The following is an 18,443-nucleotide window of genomic DNA, read 5'->3' as shown; positions in this document are numbered from 1 at the left end:
AACTCAGCTAGTTATAAACACGACTATAGCTTCATACAGAACTAATAATTGTTTTCACAATATTTCAACATAGAGGGAAGGATGACTTATTTACACGCATTTTGATACCACATTTGTCAAATGTTGTTCAATATTAACAACACAGTATTAGTGTTTTTAAAGAAAAATACCCGAATTTAAAAGTTGCAGTTTACAGCGATCAATGGTTATTATGCCAGCACGGTAGCACGTAAAGCCCGCCATTGTCTTCATGCTTACTTCAAAATCAATACAAATAGCTGCAACTTTTAAATTCAGCTATTTTTCTTCCAAAACACTGCTGTATTGTTAATATTGAACAAAATTGGACCAATTAGGTATCAAAATGCGCGTAAATAACCCATCCTTCTTTTTATGTTGACATAATGTGAAAACAATTATTAGTTCTGAAGCTATAGGCGTGTTTGTAACAGCTGAGGTTCTTTTTGTGCAGACTTTAGTTCCTTATACCTGCATCCAAGATGGCCATTATCGTCCTACGCATAAATCGCAATATTGCGATTTTGCGCTGGAAAGGTTATTTTGTGCAATATTCATGTTGCATCTAGGACATTTTAAGGTTTACTTCAAGATTTCAATGCCCAGCTCAATTCAGAAGTGTATAATTTAGCAAAGTTAATTGCAATCTATCACAAATCAGAGAGTTTTGCTTTTTGTGCACAAGAGCTTTATTTTATGTATGTTACTTTTAGTTGTCATGATATTTCTACCTGTAGTTTATTTGATACATTTTAGTAGTCATCATATCTTACTTGTAGTTGTTTTGAATGCATTTTAGTTATATTTTCATCACCTCCTTTAATACCCAGCATGCTCACTATCAAAAGACCAAAGACAACTTCCAGGTAAGTCTCAGTACCAATACGCTTCTCTTTGCCTAGTATACAATGTAGTATATATTAGTGATATTATCGATTTAAACATTTTCTTTGTCAACCATTCCCTGACATTGTAAGTGGCAGGGGTAGCGCTAGGTTTTCAAACAATGGGTCTGATTCCCCGTCCCACCACCGTGTTGCGCCCTTGGGCAAGGCGCTTTGCCTCTGCTTGCCTCACCCCACCCAGGTGCAATGGGAAGCTGTTAGGGGTAGTCACAGTTGTTGTACTGATGAACCCGGCGCCACTTGTAGGCTGCAAACGTGGTTCCGACATATTCTAATAACGGCGGAATAAATGTAAAGCGCTTTGAGGCTGTTTACGGCATAAAGCACTATATAAATATCTACATTTATTTTTTTTAATTTATTTTTTATAATATAAAAAGAGGATGCTCAAACCACAAAATGCCCCTTTAATTCTGATGATATGAATAATGTTGCCTGTACAACTGGTTGGTTTGTACATCATAAATTGATATTCATGAAGAGAGTCATTTGTCCGATGTGTAGAAATGATAGATTCATTTCATCTTGCTAAAAGCAATTAATTGACACTGACCGCACAGCTAGATATTGGACATCTTTTCCAGTTGAATGGTCAGCACTGTAGATGACCACAGTGGTAGATGACCACTCAACTGGAAAGATGTTGGATATAACACCATCAGTGTGATGACGGCTGGTGTCATCCAAAATGGCTGCAGGGTCAGTGTCAGTTAATTAGTTTTTGCAAGATGACATTAAAAATTTTCAAAAATGGTTCCAAGAAAATTGCTTATCGATAATATCACTACATGTAAATGTGTTTATGTCATCATCACCACTAGACGACAAAAAAACCCTGTTCTACGGGCTCGATTGACCCCAATTTAACGTTTTGCAAGTTTTTTTAGCTGTGTATCATGCAAGCAAAAAAGATTGATTTTGACCAAGATTTTTTGGAATTTCAATTTTCAAAATTATGTTTGCACAATTTGTTTCAGATTTTTTTAAGCTTTCTCTTTTACTAACTATAGTCAAATTTCGCCTTTTCCAGAAAAAAAAATTAATAAAAATAGACTGACCGTGTGCGACTCTACTTGGACAGTCTGTCATAGGACAGGGGTTTTTGTTGTTGTTGTTTTTGTCACCATATCACAATCACCACATTTCTTAATTGGAGAGGCTTGGGTAAACTGGTATTTATTAACCATGCTAACTATATTGTATTTTACATTTTATAGTCACTCCCTGACATGTCCAATAAAGTCATGAATATTATTCATTGATTCATTATGTGGGCCATTTCTAACCATTATAAGGCCAAAAAAAAAATTGTGTTGCCCTCAACCGTCCTACCCTAAATCCTGAAAAATCAGGGTTGCAATTTTTTTTATTTTTTTTTGGAATGATGATTTTTACAGATTTGTTCAAAAACTCAATGTTTTTCACTTCAAATTAATATTTTATTGTAAGACTAGTCTTTAATTGTTGTCTAACAGGTATCCAGAAGTCAAAATTGACAAATGTCCCCTAATTGAACAAGCATTATTTAATATTTGAGGGGATTTTTAAAAACCTGAAGGTTTAAAAAAAAAAAATAATAATAATAATAATAATCCGACCGTCCTACCCAAATTTCCCATTTTTCCACTTGAGGGCAACACAACAATATATTTTTTTTGGCCTAATGCTAAGCAGGCATCTGGAAGGAGCTCTTAACAGTTACACACTCATGTTATAACTTGATTATTTGTTTGTTTATTTATTTATTTTACATACATGCAGACACCTTCTTATTTACTTGCTTGCTTCCTTATTTGATTGCTTATTCACTTTATTACTCAATTGCGGGCCTGCCTTACTTACTTGCCTACCTACTTACTTGCTTACTTACCTACTTACTTACTTATGTATGTTACACACATGTGGGGGTGTACATGCTTGTTGTCAATGTGGAAACACATCTTTATGAAAACTAAATGCAGACACCCACTGAACCGTGGACATGGTTCCAAATGTACACACATTATTTTGTGTTTCAAGAACCTTTAGCAATTTAATTCAACACCTAGAATAGAATGTTTGGGTGATGGTCCTCACTGTGATTATTTGAAGAAAACACAATGTGTACCAATTGCACCATCCATCTTCGACCAATTCTAGCTTTTAAAATTACCATGTAGAATAGATGTCATCATTTTTTGCAAATTCACTGAACTTAATTCACAGAAAGGAGCTACAATCAAGTAAAATAATGTTGGCATACTTTCAATGTGTTAACCTCATTGCTTCCCCAATACAGTGTTGAGCAAAGCCATCAACAGCGGACCAGCAAGACCCGTCAACATTGATGTGGGTGGGGTATCTTTATAGCCAGCCACCCATCATTTTGAACAGGCTGTGGGACAGGCAAGATTAATTTAATGCCATTGACAGATGCAAAAATAATGCTTGTTCAAGTTCTGAGAACTCAAAACAAGACCATACTCATACATCAAAGGCTATAGCAATAGCTTTTTGAACAGACTATCAAAACACCCATAAGGTGCAGAGGCTGGTTTATGCAGGGCTGTCAATTTTTTGGAATTGCTTGGCGTGAGACAGAGACGTACCGGGATTTGCCGACTCCAATGTTGGGGTAGGAGCAACAAATTATTCATGACGATGCGTGAGATTTTACTCATTTTCCAGCTTTTTGCGTGAGCTTTACTACCTTGGCGTGAGATTATACTACCTTGGCGTGAGAAAGTGACCCAATGCGTGAGACTCATGGCCAATGCGTGAGAGTTGACAGCCCTGGTTTATGTTTTCAGCGTCAATTTTTCGGACAGGCAGTTTTGGTGAAAATGACAGGCAAATCCTAGCTAATAATATGGTGGGTAGTGTGGCATAAAGAAGTGAGTGTCTGCTTCAAATACATTGACAGACTTGTGTAACTCGGATATGGGGAACCTTGTGATAAGGTTCTCGTTCGAAAAAGCATACGCAAGTGTGTCGACTATTATTTCCTTGATTGTAACTTTTTCATACATGTGTAGTCCAGCATTTTAATCACCATGCAGCAAACAGCCATTTTTATTCTACTAATATCACATTCATTTGCAATAACTTACTGCATGGGTAGCACCTGGCTGTATATGTGCTTATTTTTGCATTCAGAAATTTTCACAATTTGGGATTTTTGGAAATTATGTGAGTTGTTTATTATTTCGGAATTTATGTGAGTGTATTGGGTAGCATTTTAAGGGGTCTTGGGGTCCAGGACTCCTAGATTTGGCAGGTCCCCGTGATTTGGACCCCTTAATTTTGTACATCTGTGTAGAATTAGATGCATGGACCCCTTTATTTGCCAATTTGGACCACTGGACTCAGCAGGCCACCACTAACCATAATAATTAAAGTACCGTATTCGTTCCAGTAAGCTCCCATGCCCCAATAAGCGCCCACCTAGGGTATTTTCAATTTGCTAAAGGTTACCATTAATGTTGAAGTGACAGATAGACCTTGATGTAGTACTAGAACATCTCGGGACCCTTTCATAACATACGTAAATTTGTCTCTAATAAACGCCCAAAAAATTAGGTAATCCGGGTAAAAAATAAGCGCCCACCCAAAATGACTTTGAATCCAAAGGTGTAAGTTGGGACATGTGTAAACATTACAAAATATGCCAAAAAATCAGGTTTGTCAAAAATTGACCAAACTCATTTTCAAAGATAGTACCGGTACATTAAATCCTTAATTTACTTAGTTGTAGATTGATTTTCATTTCCTTTTGCTTTTAAACAAATTGTGTGAGAAAAAAATGTGCCATTCATTTTATTTCCAAACATTTTTTTTTGTTGATTTCTCAAATAAAAAACTGAAACCGCGTAAATTGCTTCGAAAAATGAAATATGCACTGCCTAGAACAGGAACCTTTTTAGCAAGCAAATATGAATGATGTAGGCGAGTGATAAACAGCTCTCCTCAGCTTCATTTTAGGCGAGTGATGGCTCTCACTCGCCTCTAAAGACAAGGCCTGTGTACTGCAATATTTTCAATTCAAAAGTTAAGCAGAAATTAGGAATTCAATGCAGTATTATGTAATATCCCTTATTACATGTCTGCGATATATATCAAAACATAATATATGGCTAGGCTACTATGTAAAACGAAATATACAGTACCACTGTGATACAGTACTATAACTTGCCCAAACACACGTTAGGCACTTGATGCACATGTCAAATTACACCTAACATTTAATTTATTTGATTAGTGAGTCATGTCATGTCACATTCTATAATAATTTTTTAAAGCTTTAATTTTCACCTAAAAATGTTTCATAACAGTAAATTTGAATTGAAGCCAGCCAAAAGTTGATTTAATATAATAAAACATCCATGCACTGACCGTTTGGAATAACCCTTCAAAAATGTTTATTTGAAGGAAGATTTGGTTTCAGAGATAGCTTCTCCCATAATCATCTACATGTATGTTAACCCCCCTGAGCACTACCTGCCGATCTAACATTGCCTCTGATTGGTCAATTACATGATATTTTCACTTTAATCCCCAATCAGAATGGAGCTTTGCAAATAATTCACCCCCAATTTTTTTGCTTGGTGAAATTATTCTAACAATGTTGCTGATTGGGTCAATTGATAATGAAAACTCCATTTTGACCAATTGGTAGGTAGTTCTCATGGGGTTAATTATAGTGAAGCAAAACATCTCTCCTGATGCCATTTTCTTAAAAATTTCAAAAATTACAACCAAATGCCAACATTTCTTAGGAAAGGTCTTCCTGGATTTCACTTTTTTTGTCAAGAATACAGCAGATTTTGACTTTTGCAGAAGAAGCTTGAAAGTATACATGAAGCAGCACAAAAATATATATGAGTGAAAATATTTGATTGCAAATTGAAGTCTAAATTCATTTCAGTATCATTCTGTTATCTCATGCTAATAGATTAAACGCTGTACATTATGTATCATTGCATTGTTATACCATAGTCTATGGTTATACCATGCAAGTGTAAATGCAGTGATTAAAATAGATCTGAACTTTCTGTCAAACACTTGAGCTGAGACTGACTGGGAAGAAAAATGGCATGAGATTTATTAGCCATAGTTTGTGGCCCTCACGGACTTAGCGAGCGCGAGGGCGCAAAGCGTCAAGCCAGTAAGTAGTGCTAGAGATCTGTACAGTTGCTGACAGGGTTTTACAAAATGGATTAAAAGGATCAAAATCTCAACTAAAAACAATATGAATAACTTTTTTTGTTCTTTCACAAAATGACATTTACATACAGAGGAAAGAAGACACTAGCACAATTAAACATGAAATTACAATGGAAACGAACATGCAGAGGCAGATAAACCATACCAAAAACTCCAGACATGTATGCCTGTGTGGGGAATTGAACCCCAGACCTCTTGTTTACAGAGCGAGTGCTCTAACCACTGAGCTACACAGACTGTCCCTGATAAACATGTTTAACTGTTTTTATTATGGGCTGTTTCTATAATGGGCTATTCCAGTTGAAATTCATACATACATGTAGAGGATGTTGAGTTCAAATAGGCCTATAGTCATCCGTTCAGATAACCCCATTTGATGTCTCCCCGGGGGGTGTATGAATTTTAACAGGCATAGCCCAATTAATATATCTCTAATTTTCATTGACTCAGGTTAAGTTGTGCTGCTGACAATATACTAATTTTTCAAACCAAAATTTTGACCCATCGATATACTATTTTTACAAATAAAACAAAAAAACTTTTTGGGGGAAATTCAAACAAATTTGGCTACGATTAGAGCAAAATTGGGTTATTTTCCGTGGAAAAAAAGAGAAAATTAAAAAAAAATTGATTAGGGAGAGGGGCATGAAAATCACTAAAATAATTTTGAAGAGAAATGTCACAGCTAATTTTCATGACATCTGACTTGTTTTGCCAGGCATCACACATATTGCTGATGTAAACATTGGCACTGACCATCACACTTATTTCACACATCTTGACTGTGCTCTACTCCTAACACCAGTTCACCCATAGTTCAAAGAGTTCACAGAACAGATAACTAGTCTTTGGACATGACATGTGTAAACAGGCACGACATGCTTTATGTAAACAAACTCGGCATGCCATATACTAAGGTTTACTTCATATCATTCTGATCAAAGAGTCACAAAATTTTGTAAAATTATTGCAAGAAATTCTATTATAATAATAGCTGCCTTTTGTGTTTTGAAGTTTTTGCCGGCAAAGTGGCAAAAACTCACAAAACTGTTTTTGCCAAAAACCATGTTTTTTCCACCTGCGGCAAAAACCTGCGAACCCTGGTTCTGTATCTGTATTCTGATATATCCACTATTCTGTTTTTATCTTCTTTGATTATCAGGGTGCTGTTGATTGGCTAGGCCATGATGATGAACCGTTGTCTGGGTTCTCTTGGAGAGGAGGCTCAGAGAGGGAAACAACAGGAATATGGATATGGAGTAAATTATTCCTTTGTCCAGGACCAGATGGAGAAGAGGTTAGTGTTTTCTATTGATTACCAGGGTGCTGTGGATTGGCTAGGCCATGATGATGAACCGTTGTCTGGGTTCTCTTGGAGAGGAGGCTCAGAGAGGGAAACAACAGGAATATGGATATGGAGTAAATTATTCCTTTGTCCAGGACCAGATGGAGAAGAGGTTAGTGTTTTCTATTGATTACCAGGGTGCTGTGGATTGGCTAGGCCATGATGATGAACCGTTGTCTGGGTTCTCTTGGAGAGGAGGCTCAGAAAGGGAGACAACAGGAATATGGATATGGAGTAAATTATTCCTTTGTCCAGGACCAGATGGAGAAGAGGTTAGTGTTTTCTATTGATTACCAGGGTGCTGTAGATTGGCTAGGCCATGATGATGAACCATTGCCAAGCTTTTCGTGCCCATAAGTGCGTTCGTACATGTATGATGACGCAATTGCATCACACATTCCGTGCCCGTAAGTGTGTTCGCATGATGATGCAATTGCATCACACGTTCCGTGCCCATAAGTGTGTTCGTATGATGACGCAATTTGCATCACACATTCGGTGCCCATTAGTGTGTTTGCATAATGACGCAATTGCATCACGCGTTCTATGCTCATAAGTGTGTTCGCAATTCGCATGATGACGTAATTGCACACACACGTTAAACTTGCGCATGCAGTTGCTTGGTGCAGTAGCATTTTGTGACTTTTGCACCATCATTATGCTCCCAATTGATTGGATTTCATCCTAATTAACTCTTGTTTGTGAATTTCAATCTACAGGTTGTTGTGATGTTAATGGATACACAAGGTGCATTTGACACAGAATCCACTGTCAGGGATTGTGCTACAGTATTCGCTCTTAGTACAATGACTAGTTCTGTACAGGTAAGGATATGCACACAGAATCCACCGATAGTGATTGTGCTATAGTATTAGCTATTACATGTAGTACAGTGACTAGTTCTGTACAGGCAAGTACATACACATAGACACAGTAGTGTAGCCAGGGGGCAGAGTGCTCCCTATCAAAAAAATGAAAGAGAAAAGTGCCCCTCTGACAAAACATGAAAGAGGAAATGGGGAAGGCAATGGAAAAGCAATAGGGCAAGCAGCCCATTTTCCACCAAAATTCACCCCGATCATGGGCCAAAATAGTGTAAATACCAATTGTCACAATAAAGCCCTTTCACCCAGATCATGGACATAAATTGTGTAAAATGGATTGAAAAAGGCAAAAAAAATCAAACCAGCCACACCAGGAATTGAACCCGGGATTCTTGCATGGTAGTCTAATGCTGATACGACTGAGCTATCAACTCTGCGGTATTCAGTGAGGAAATTTTAATTTGTATATAACATATCCGAGACAAACTTCCGTTCCTTGGTGTACCCAGAATTCCAATTTTTGTAACCACAAATGCATTGTTTTTTCAAGATTTCATCGGAAATGCATGGATTTGGAGCATCAAACTTCAGGATGGTAATGAGAAAAATATGATCTATTATATCATACCAAAAACTCATCAACAATGAGAAAAATCCAGGGATATGATCAGGCTGTCAATCAAATTTACGGACCTTTAAAAGCTTATGTTGTGTAACCCAAATTTTTACATGTTTGTCATAGATTTTTGAGGCCTAATCCTAAACCTTTTCTCTTACTTTCAGGTGTATAATCTGAGTCAAAATATCCAAGAAGATGATCTCCATCATCTGCAGTTATTCACAGAGTATGGTAGACTAGCTATGGAGAGCACAGAGGCTAAACCCTTCCAGGTACGGTAGCCAAAAACGAATGTCAGTACAACAAATGATTTGCTGTGCTTGATCATCACAAAACATCAAAAGGTGTCGGATATTATATAGAAACACCAATCTATAGACCAATCTAATTTCACACATTCCTACACCTCAATGGCAGCCATTGCTGGGTCCCGTTGGGTAAATATGAAATGATGCGTCCTTGGCGGGGATTTTAAACTGCATTTCATCACCCGTGTTACATGTAGACAATAGAATGATGAAAGTTTACAACACAATACAACATAACATCGATTTTTAAGCGGCTTGAATCCACCCAATTGGGCAGTCACAACACCAGTTTGGTGCACGGGGACCCAGTCATGGCCGACTAAATTCTGACCATCCCTTGGCTGGTTGGATTTGTCTATAGTACAATAGAATAAAATTGCAAGGATCTGGGCCCGGTTCTTGACACTTGGTCGTAAACTTATGACAGTTGTATATGTCATGCATGAATGGACTGTTAATCTTATTTTAATACGTACATCCTGTGATATGTCCATTTCAAAGGAAATACAACTATTGTTTGTTAATTTACGACCAAGTTACGATGTTAATGCTGTTTTTATGCCTCCACCGGAGGTATTATGTTTCCTGGTTGTCCGTCCATCTGTCCGTCCGTCCGAGCTTGCGAGTGCAATTTCTCGGAACTGGTAAGGCATATTGTGATGCAATTTGGTGGAGGGGTGGCAATTGGTGTTTTCCAAATTTTAGCAGTTGTCGTCGCAAAATATGATAATTAAGTACCTAATTTGCATAATTTATGCATATCAAGCAAAATAACCTTGTGCACAGATTATCTGGAGATCTGTACGAGTTACAGTGATAAAACTTGGCGGAGAGTAGCACAGCCTGAGGTTTTTGACCTGATTTCATGAAATTTTGTGGGGACGACCACTGAAACAAGGCAAAAATGTCAAGGTCATTTTGGGGTCATTCGAGGTCATCTGGGGTCAAATCGCCATAGACTGTTGCAGGTTCATGAAATTTGGTGGAAACGGCCACCTTAGTGAGGCAAATAATGTTAAGGTAATTTTGGGTCAAGTGAAATTGCACCGGTAAAAATGATGGGCGTCAAGGTGGAGGCATTGCGGCCGACACTTTGCGTCAAGAACCGCGCAGGTCGAAAACCGCGAAATTCTAGTTTTGTCTTGACAATAGTTACTGGTAAAATCATAGAGCAGATTTTGGCAAAAGTTTGTTAAGCAACTGTCCAGAATTATACAACGTTATTTTGCAGCACAAAATATAAATTATTTTTGATGTATTTTATGTTTGCAGTCATTAATGTTCCTAGTTAGAGATTGGAGTTATCCATATGAATATGACTATGGAGAAGAAGGTGGCAAGAAAGTCTTGGACAGAAAACTCAAAGTAAGTAGATTCCCTCTGAAATAGCACTGTATTTATAGTTAATATCATTGGGTAATTCCAGTTGAAGTCAATATACCTCTACAGAAGACATGACCATAGCCTTCTACACTGGGAGTGTGAATTTCAATTAGAGGCACCCATTCAGTGTCGTCTGATCCAAAATGGGTTATTCCAGTTGAAATCCATACACCCCCTATTGAAGACATGACCTGAATCTTGCACAGAGGGGGTGTGAATTTCAAATGGGGTTACCTGAATAGGTGACTCCACTTCAAATCTACAACCATATGAGGGAGATTGGGGTTACCTGAATAGGTGACTCCACTTCAAATCTACAACCATATGAGGGAGATTCAGGTCGTGTCCTCCATAGGGGGTGTATGGATTTCAACTGGAATAGCACATTTGCTTGACATGTATAGACCACTTGACATGTGACGTCATTGCCCTTCAGTATGCGCGCAAATTATGGTAATTTCCATTGTTCTTTGCCCTGCAATGTGCGTACGCATCGTAGTTTGCTCAGGGCACATGCATTTTAAATCGACCACCACATTTCATATAGTACAAGAAAGCCATTGAACAGTGTAGCGGTTCGTTTAAGCATATCGATAGACCAGTTCCTCGCCTTTGTTGATAAACAATGATGTCAAGTGGTCTATATGTTAATCCCATTGATTGAAAGCCAATTAATATAGCCGTATAGCATAGTACCAAGTTGAAGACTGAGCAATACAGTGCGACAATTACGCGCTACTTGTGTCATATGCTGAAGGTTACCTGTTCCTCCACGTCACTTGCTGGTGATGGCGCTTTCCTTTACCTGACGATGGCTGACTGAGAAGGGTCTACCTAGAAGATTTGTAGGGATTTTGTGGATACGAAATAAAATAGAAATGATGCAAAGTCATTAACCTCATAACCATAACTTTTCAACTGTGTGATACCGTCTGTATAATATTATCATATTATTTTTTAAAACAAAATAAAATTTTAACTTTATCTTTCATTTTCCCTTTTAGCTACATGTATCGAACTAATTATAAAGTGCTCAATCATGTGATGCTCAAATACTTTTATTATTTTTTGTGTATGGACAGCAATCCAATAACCAACATGAGGAATTACAGCAAGTGAGAAGACACATCCATGCTTGCTTCCATAAGATAGCGTGTTTTCTTATGCCGCATCCTGGCCTAGCCGTAGCAAGGAATCCCAAATTTGATGGCAGGCTAGCAGGTAAGTCAACAATTCTTCCTATACCTTTTTACACAAGCTAACCATAGTTAATCGATGACGAATCCGCACTTTTACGGTAGCGTACATTTGTCAAAATTTGTCATGCCTGGAACTTGTGTGCATATATGTGACATGATCAAGGAGAATGAGTCACATGTCGACCCTAGTCGAAAATGAGTTTTACATATGTTTCTAAAGAGGTCATTTCGAACTTTCAGAAACTGAAAACCCCATGTTGATACGACTTTTCGTTACAAAGTTATGTCAATTTATCAATCGCTGAAAACAATATAAAATAAAAGAATTTTAACACTTTCTTTGCTAATATCTCAAAATCAATATTAGCGACATCCGACTCATTTCCCTTGATCGTGTCACATATACGCTTACATGTTGTTTTCATTATTTTGGAGGAAGCAGCTAAACATTGCCATTTTATTTTGTAGTTTTATTGCTGATATCAACAAAGAAATCATTGATCTTCTTGTATAGAGGTAATCATTGTGACATCAACGCCGCCATCTTGTGGGTACGGAATGTCTTGTTGCTAAGATCACCGCGTTGACTCTTGACTGAAGAGGTGCGTCATGCGCTGCGACTTCCGCGTAATCGGGGGCGTAATGTATAACGCATGACATGCAGAAAGGCAGTACCCACAAGAAGGCGGATCCTGTGGAAAAGGCTGACAGCCTTTATTATATTGTTGAGTGGCAATGACTAAACTGACATTCCTTGTGAAATATTTGTGTGAATTAGACGATCATTAGCTTGTTTTCATTGTTCACCATCGTTTAACAACTTGCGTCCCGCGTGTCTGCGTGAATTAACCATGCAGACGTATCATTGTTAAACGGTAATGAACAATGGTGTAACATGATTAAATCCTATGGCAATCATTGCCAAAAGTTTACTTTGTTGGTTTGTCTTATGGTAAACTTTCATTTCTGACTTATGCACATGAGATACTATTATCATAACTCTCCCTGAAGTGGCAATGACGTCAGCATGTTGAGGCAGCTGTTTCGCGCGTACGTCTATGCGGCGTCTTAAAACGCATGTGTGTGTACACCAGCACTTTGAGCGAATGCTACTAGCGATTTAAACCTGCGCTCAATGAAATATGCACTGACGTCACTGCCACATCAGGCTGAAAAATGGTATGGTTACGTTGAATATAGGGTAGGTGATCCAGTACCTGCAGGATTATAGCATGCCTGCATTGGCGTAGCAGTTTGATTGTGTATGCTTGGAATACCCCAGACACTGAAAGATTAAATATGAAACATTTCCTAAGATGTGAAGTAATCTTCTGTGCAATCTTTTTCTATTTTTCATTTCAACTTTGAGTTGGTTATGATGTCAGTGCCATTGTATGGTTGCGCCACAAACGATCCGACAAACCACCATTGTACGCTTTTGTATATGCTCTGCGCAGTGCAGTTGGATATTGCGACCAGCAAAATACGCACATATGTCACTACCAAACTGGAGTTATAGCTGCCTGTTTGTCTAATGATATTGATTGACAGTTTGAATAAAACATGTTTCTATTTAACATGTTTCTTCATTTTCTCTGCAGATATTGATGCTGAATTCAAGAAGTATCTGGAGATGCTAGCGCCCTCATTGTTGAGCCCATCTAGTTTACTCGTCAAAGAAATTAATGGTGACAAAGTCACTTGCAGAGCTTTATTAGAATATTTCAAGGTGAGTCATTAACACTAACACCAGTAAATACCACAAAGTACCATGAGGATAACCACTGTGCATGCATCCTACATGATGCAATAACCTGAAGTCCTATGTATGCACAGAATCACTGCCGAGGCCAGCAAAACCCTGAGCTTGGCATGTGAGGGGTATAAGGGGGGTACCAAGTGACTTTTTTGTTCATCTACTCTCCTTTTTCATTTCTTCTTTAACTTTTTATATCAAAAAACCATGGGCACTTCTAGCACCCTCATTGTTGAGTCCATCTAGTTTCCTTGTTAAAGAAATTAAAGGAGAAAAATATACTCATAGAGCTTTATAATACTTCAAAGGTGAATCATTTGGGAAATTGTTTCAATTGAACAACCATCCAGTTGACTGAAACTGATATTGATCATCAGGTTGTGACTTTAGACTGTGATCAAGTCCAAGGTCAAAAAGGTCATGAACTGATGATCAACATCACAGTCTCAGTCTCACTGATGAAAGATGGAGTAACCACCTGAAAATTCTGAGAGGTAGGAATAACTTTCTTGTGTTTGGATCAAAAGTTTTAAACATTAATCATCCTTTCATGTGTAATGTTAATTCAATGCATTGAAATCGAATTGAATTGAAATGAATTTTGGGCGATTTTCATTTCAATGCATTGGAATTGAATTGGAATTGAAATGAGTGGGCCTGGGCATGAATTGAATTGGATTGGAATTGAAATCATCGTGAGCAATGAAGAATTGAATTGGATTGGAATTGAAATCATGTTGAGTGATGAAGAATGAAGTGGAATTGAAATGAAATTCAGCTTTGATTTCAATTCAGCATTTCAATTCACAAGCAGATATCTGTGATTCCAGATCATTCCACCTGTAAAAAGTGCCCTTCTCCGTTCTGAATTCTGATACACTTCCAGGTCTATTCACACAAGAGACACACATTAAAAGTTTAGCATCAATAGATGGTGCCATATAATGACCAACCCTGCCAAACATCTTGAACTTTTGGGACTAATCATAAAGCCCTGTTTTTCTCAAGCTCCTAATTTTAATGCTCAAAAGTCATTGTACATTTGAACAAATTGTGAAAAAACCATTTAAGAAAATGCATATTTTTGACAGCTTTTTTCACACTTTTTCAAAAGTACAGATATTTTGGGTGTAGAATCTTAGGAGGACCAGGAGACGAGACTATCTAATAGTATCAAAACCTTGATTTTGGACATCTTTGAGGGTCCTATTATCGATCGTACCACACACCTTAATAATGTGCATGGTGGACAAGAAGTTAAGACAAATATTACCGGTAGGAAGGCAGTCACCTAAGAACTATAAGAAGTTCCAAAGTTTCATAAAATAGGACCCAGAGGTCAATCACTCGCATTGTTTGAATGTGAAAAGTGAGTTAACATAACAATTAAGTATCTTCTGTTTTAAATGCTTTTGTGTTGCTGACTATTGGTAGTTCAATTTAAAACATGCACTGCAAAAACAGTGTCTAGATATTAAACACCATTCTAGACACCATCTTGTCCTCGATTTGTAAACATGTCTAAATGCTAAACATGTTTAGTAATTTGATGCCTTGTGTTTTGATATTTTTAAACCCTTAATGTTTTGAAGTTTGACATTTGTGTTTAGTTTACATGTGTTTACAAATCGAGGACAAAAAAATGTTAAATTTTAAACTCAGTTTTTGGAGTGTGCCTTTGGTCCATTAACACAAACTACAACTGTATTGGAATTGGAATTGAATTGGAATTGAAATGAATGCTCAGAATTGAATTGAAATTGATTAGCTGTTAATTTCACTGCATTGGATTGGAATTGAAATGAAATGATTTTGAAATTGAAAAATTGAATTGGAATTGAATTGAATTAATTCTAAAGCAAGGTGGATCGAATTGGAATTGAATAGCAAGACTCCAGGTATAATAAGAATTGAATTTGAATAGAATTGAAATCAATTTTCTGGAGTGAAATAACAATATTCATGTGTTGGTTGTTAGAGAAGATATTTCTCTTTTTCATTTCAGGCATATATGAAAATCTACCAAGGCAATGAGTTACCAGAGCCAAAAACTATGCTTAGAGTAAGTATTTAACGCCATGAGCAGTCAAGAGCAAATTTTATGTCATGGAAATTACATAGATGGGAAAGAACCGGTGTCCTTACCGTAATCATGGTGCAGTGCAGTCCATTCAATGTTGTCATCAACCTATTTGATCAAAGTGCATTTGTTATGTGTGTGAGACGAACTGTCGTGGTAGATTGCAATCATGCTTTTGTTGAATGCATATGAGTAGTCCGCCATATTTATGGTATGATATTCATATGCACAACCTCTGCAACCTCTATTGGTAAAATACCAATCACTCGCTACTCAGCGACGAAGTAGGCCTATAAATTCAACTTACTTTGTTAATTGGCACTTGACGCTGTGATTATAATTCCACATGATTTGCTGCACATCTTATTTCTATTGGTTGGTTTCATGCCTGTACAAAATAATAATTTACCTGGTGTTGACACAGTGCCTCATTAATTAACAAATGATGCTGGACTTTGCATGCTGGTGATCGGTCTGTATCTCTTTAGTTTATGAGAAGAACACTTCATTCAGTTAATTGCCCACAATGCAGTCTGTTCTGACTTGTCAAATGTGCATATTATCTGCATAATGGAGTTTAAACAGGCCAATTGCACTCAAAAATTACCAACTCAAAATTTCACCATATGTGTCCATCCATATCAAAACAATGCATTGTCGTCTGCTACATGTGTTTCATTTCACATATAGCTAGGAGTAAATACCAGACTCATCTCAAGTGGAAGTCACTTCAAAACATGGAAGTCACATGGTTAAGGAGTGTTTTCTATATTCCTAAACCATGTGACTTGGGGCTGATTTGAAGTGGTTTGAAGTGGTCTCCACTTGAGATGAGTCTGGTATTTATTCCTAACTATTGTTTAAAAAGAGAAACATGTAGCAGCCGACAAGTGCATCGTTTTGATATGGATGTACACATATGTAACTTTATGGTAAATCCGCCATCTTGGTTTGTTGCTCAGGAAGGCCACTTAATGTACCTCCTGCATACATCAGCAAGGGTCTGAAATCAAACAATAAATTGCATTTTTATCTTGAGCATTTAGTACCAGTTTACAAAGACCTGTGCAGAATGCAAACAACCACACACTTTGAATCAAAGTTTGTTGGGCACATATCAAAATAATCCATAGGTACATAAAGTTGCCTTATTGAGCGTCACACAAATGTGGCTGATTCGGTACTCTGTGATACTACCTCATTGATGCAGCCATACTTTAAAGCATTTCTTGCATGTTTATTAATTACATGATTTGATTTCATACTAGGCCACAGCAGAAGCCAATAATCTTGCAGCAGTAGCTGACGCCAAAGAAAAGTACATCAAAACCATGGAACAAGTAAGTTTAATGATTTAGGTGTTTAGCACCTCCTACGTTAGACCAATCAAATTGAGGTACCGTATTTCGTCGAATAGTCGCTCCCCCTCAAATAAACGCCCCCACCACTTTTTTCAACCAAGATGTTTCAAAAATGCCGATATTTCCATGCTATCTTGTGTAGTAAGCTTACCAAGTTGCGCACATTGTCAAAAATAGCGTCAATAAGTGGCGAAAATCTGGATCAGAAACCCGGAAGTGAACCAAAAGTCAGTGTCAAAAGTCCATAGTTCGCCATTTTAGCGTGACTTTTAAGCTTACCTAATGATTTTAACGGGAATTGTCGTGCTAAAAATGACCTCTAATAAACGCCCCCCCCCCTTGAGAAAATGTAACGCCCCCGGGGCGTTTATTTGACGAAATACGGTATTTGAACTTCAACCTGATTACCACTGACATAACAGGGGCACACAGAAAAAAAATTATCAACAAATTCAAATTTTGTACCTTTCCTCATGTGAAGTTAAATTAAAGACATAATTTCTGGTTCATCAGTATAAATTTTGAGCACATTGAAGGTGTAAAATGACCAGAAGTGTGACTGAAATGACCCCTGTTAAAGTTATTTATCATGCAGTCGTTAAACCAGACTGTATGTGGCTCAATCGTGGACATACAGTATTAGGAACAACCACAGAGGAGGAAGAAACAGAGCGCGTACAACCAGTCAAAGTTCCTGTGTATTGTATGGTGTAAGTTCTCGCATATTCATGAGGGCCGATTGTTCGATCTTGCCGTGTCTAACTATCACACCAGCGCTGCGTGGCTTTGCGTATACGCGATAGAGCGTCACATGCTTTCGCGATTACGCGATAGACTGTGAAAATACGCGGTAATTGCGTAGCAGTCTCGCCTGTCGCATTTCATGGAACAATCGGCCCTCATTATCGGATGATGCTGAGACTTTGACTGGTTGTACGGGCTCAGTTTCTTTCTCCTCTGTGGGAACAACAGAAGCAAGGTGTGAAAGAGACTGCTTGGTGTAATCACTATGTAGACATGAGTAGCAAGGTGCTCTGCTTATTCCAATACAGACTCATCCATGGTTATAGGATAGGAAAGAGACAGACGAACCCTGTATAACAGTTTATTACACCTCATAAATATTCATGAACTAACTGTGCCAATTTATTAGCCAATTCCTATTATATCACTCATACATAAATTGATGAAAAATGTATTTCCTACCTTAAATAGTATTTTAGTAATAGAATTTATGCATGAGTGATATAAAACAAATATTAACTGTCTTAGAATTAGGTGTAATGGTCAAAATATAATCACTCGGTGAAAGATGTATTGTTCCATTCCACTCGCCGTTCCGGCTCGTGGAATGGAACAATCCATCTTTCAACTTGTGATTATATTTCGACCATCACACTCATAGACAGTTAATATTTGTATACTATATCATATTCCACTTGA

At 37.6% G+C, this 18,443-nt stretch overlaps 1 protein-coding gene and 1 non-coding gene across 2 annotated transcripts in view; one reads left to right on the top strand and one right to left on the bottom strand.

Moving 5' to 3' along the window:
• Window positions 1-18,443, top strand: part of LOC140138915 (atlastin-1-like) — a 53,019-nt gene that overhangs the window by 21,876 nt on the left and 12,700 nt on the right. The window contains exons 3-11 of the mRNA XM_072160697.1: window positions 849-884; window positions 7,448-7,582; window positions 8,190-8,294; window positions 9,078-9,185; window positions 10,494-10,586; window positions 11,687-11,825; window positions 13,405-13,532; window positions 15,565-15,621; window positions 16,908-16,979. Coding sequence (XP_072016798.1) covers window positions 849-884; window positions 7,448-7,582; window positions 8,190-8,294; window positions 9,078-9,185; window positions 10,494-10,586; window positions 11,687-11,825; window positions 13,405-13,532; window positions 15,565-15,621; window positions 16,908-16,979 — 873 coding nt within the window. The remainder of the gene's footprint in view (window positions 1-848; window positions 885-7,447; window positions 7,583-8,189; window positions 8,295-9,077; window positions 9,186-10,493; window positions 10,587-11,686; window positions 11,826-13,404; window positions 13,533-15,564; window positions 15,622-16,907; window positions 16,980-18,443) is intronic.
• Window positions 6,290-6,362, bottom strand: Trnat-ugu (transfer RNA threonine (anticodon UGU)). The gene has a single exon. It is a non-coding gene; the product is annotated as a tRNA-Thr (tRNA).

Source organism: Amphiura filiformis, chromosome 18 (assembly GCF_039555335.1).
Source record: "Amphiura filiformis chromosome 18, Afil_fr2py, whole genome shotgun sequence".
In the NCBI taxonomy this organism is placed as follows: Eukaryota; Metazoa; Echinodermata; class Ophiuroidea; order Amphilepidida; family Amphiuridae; genus Amphiura; species Amphiura filiformis.
The sequence above is the reverse complement of the archived record's forward strand: the minus strand, read 5'-3'. Positions and strand labels throughout refer to the sequence as shown.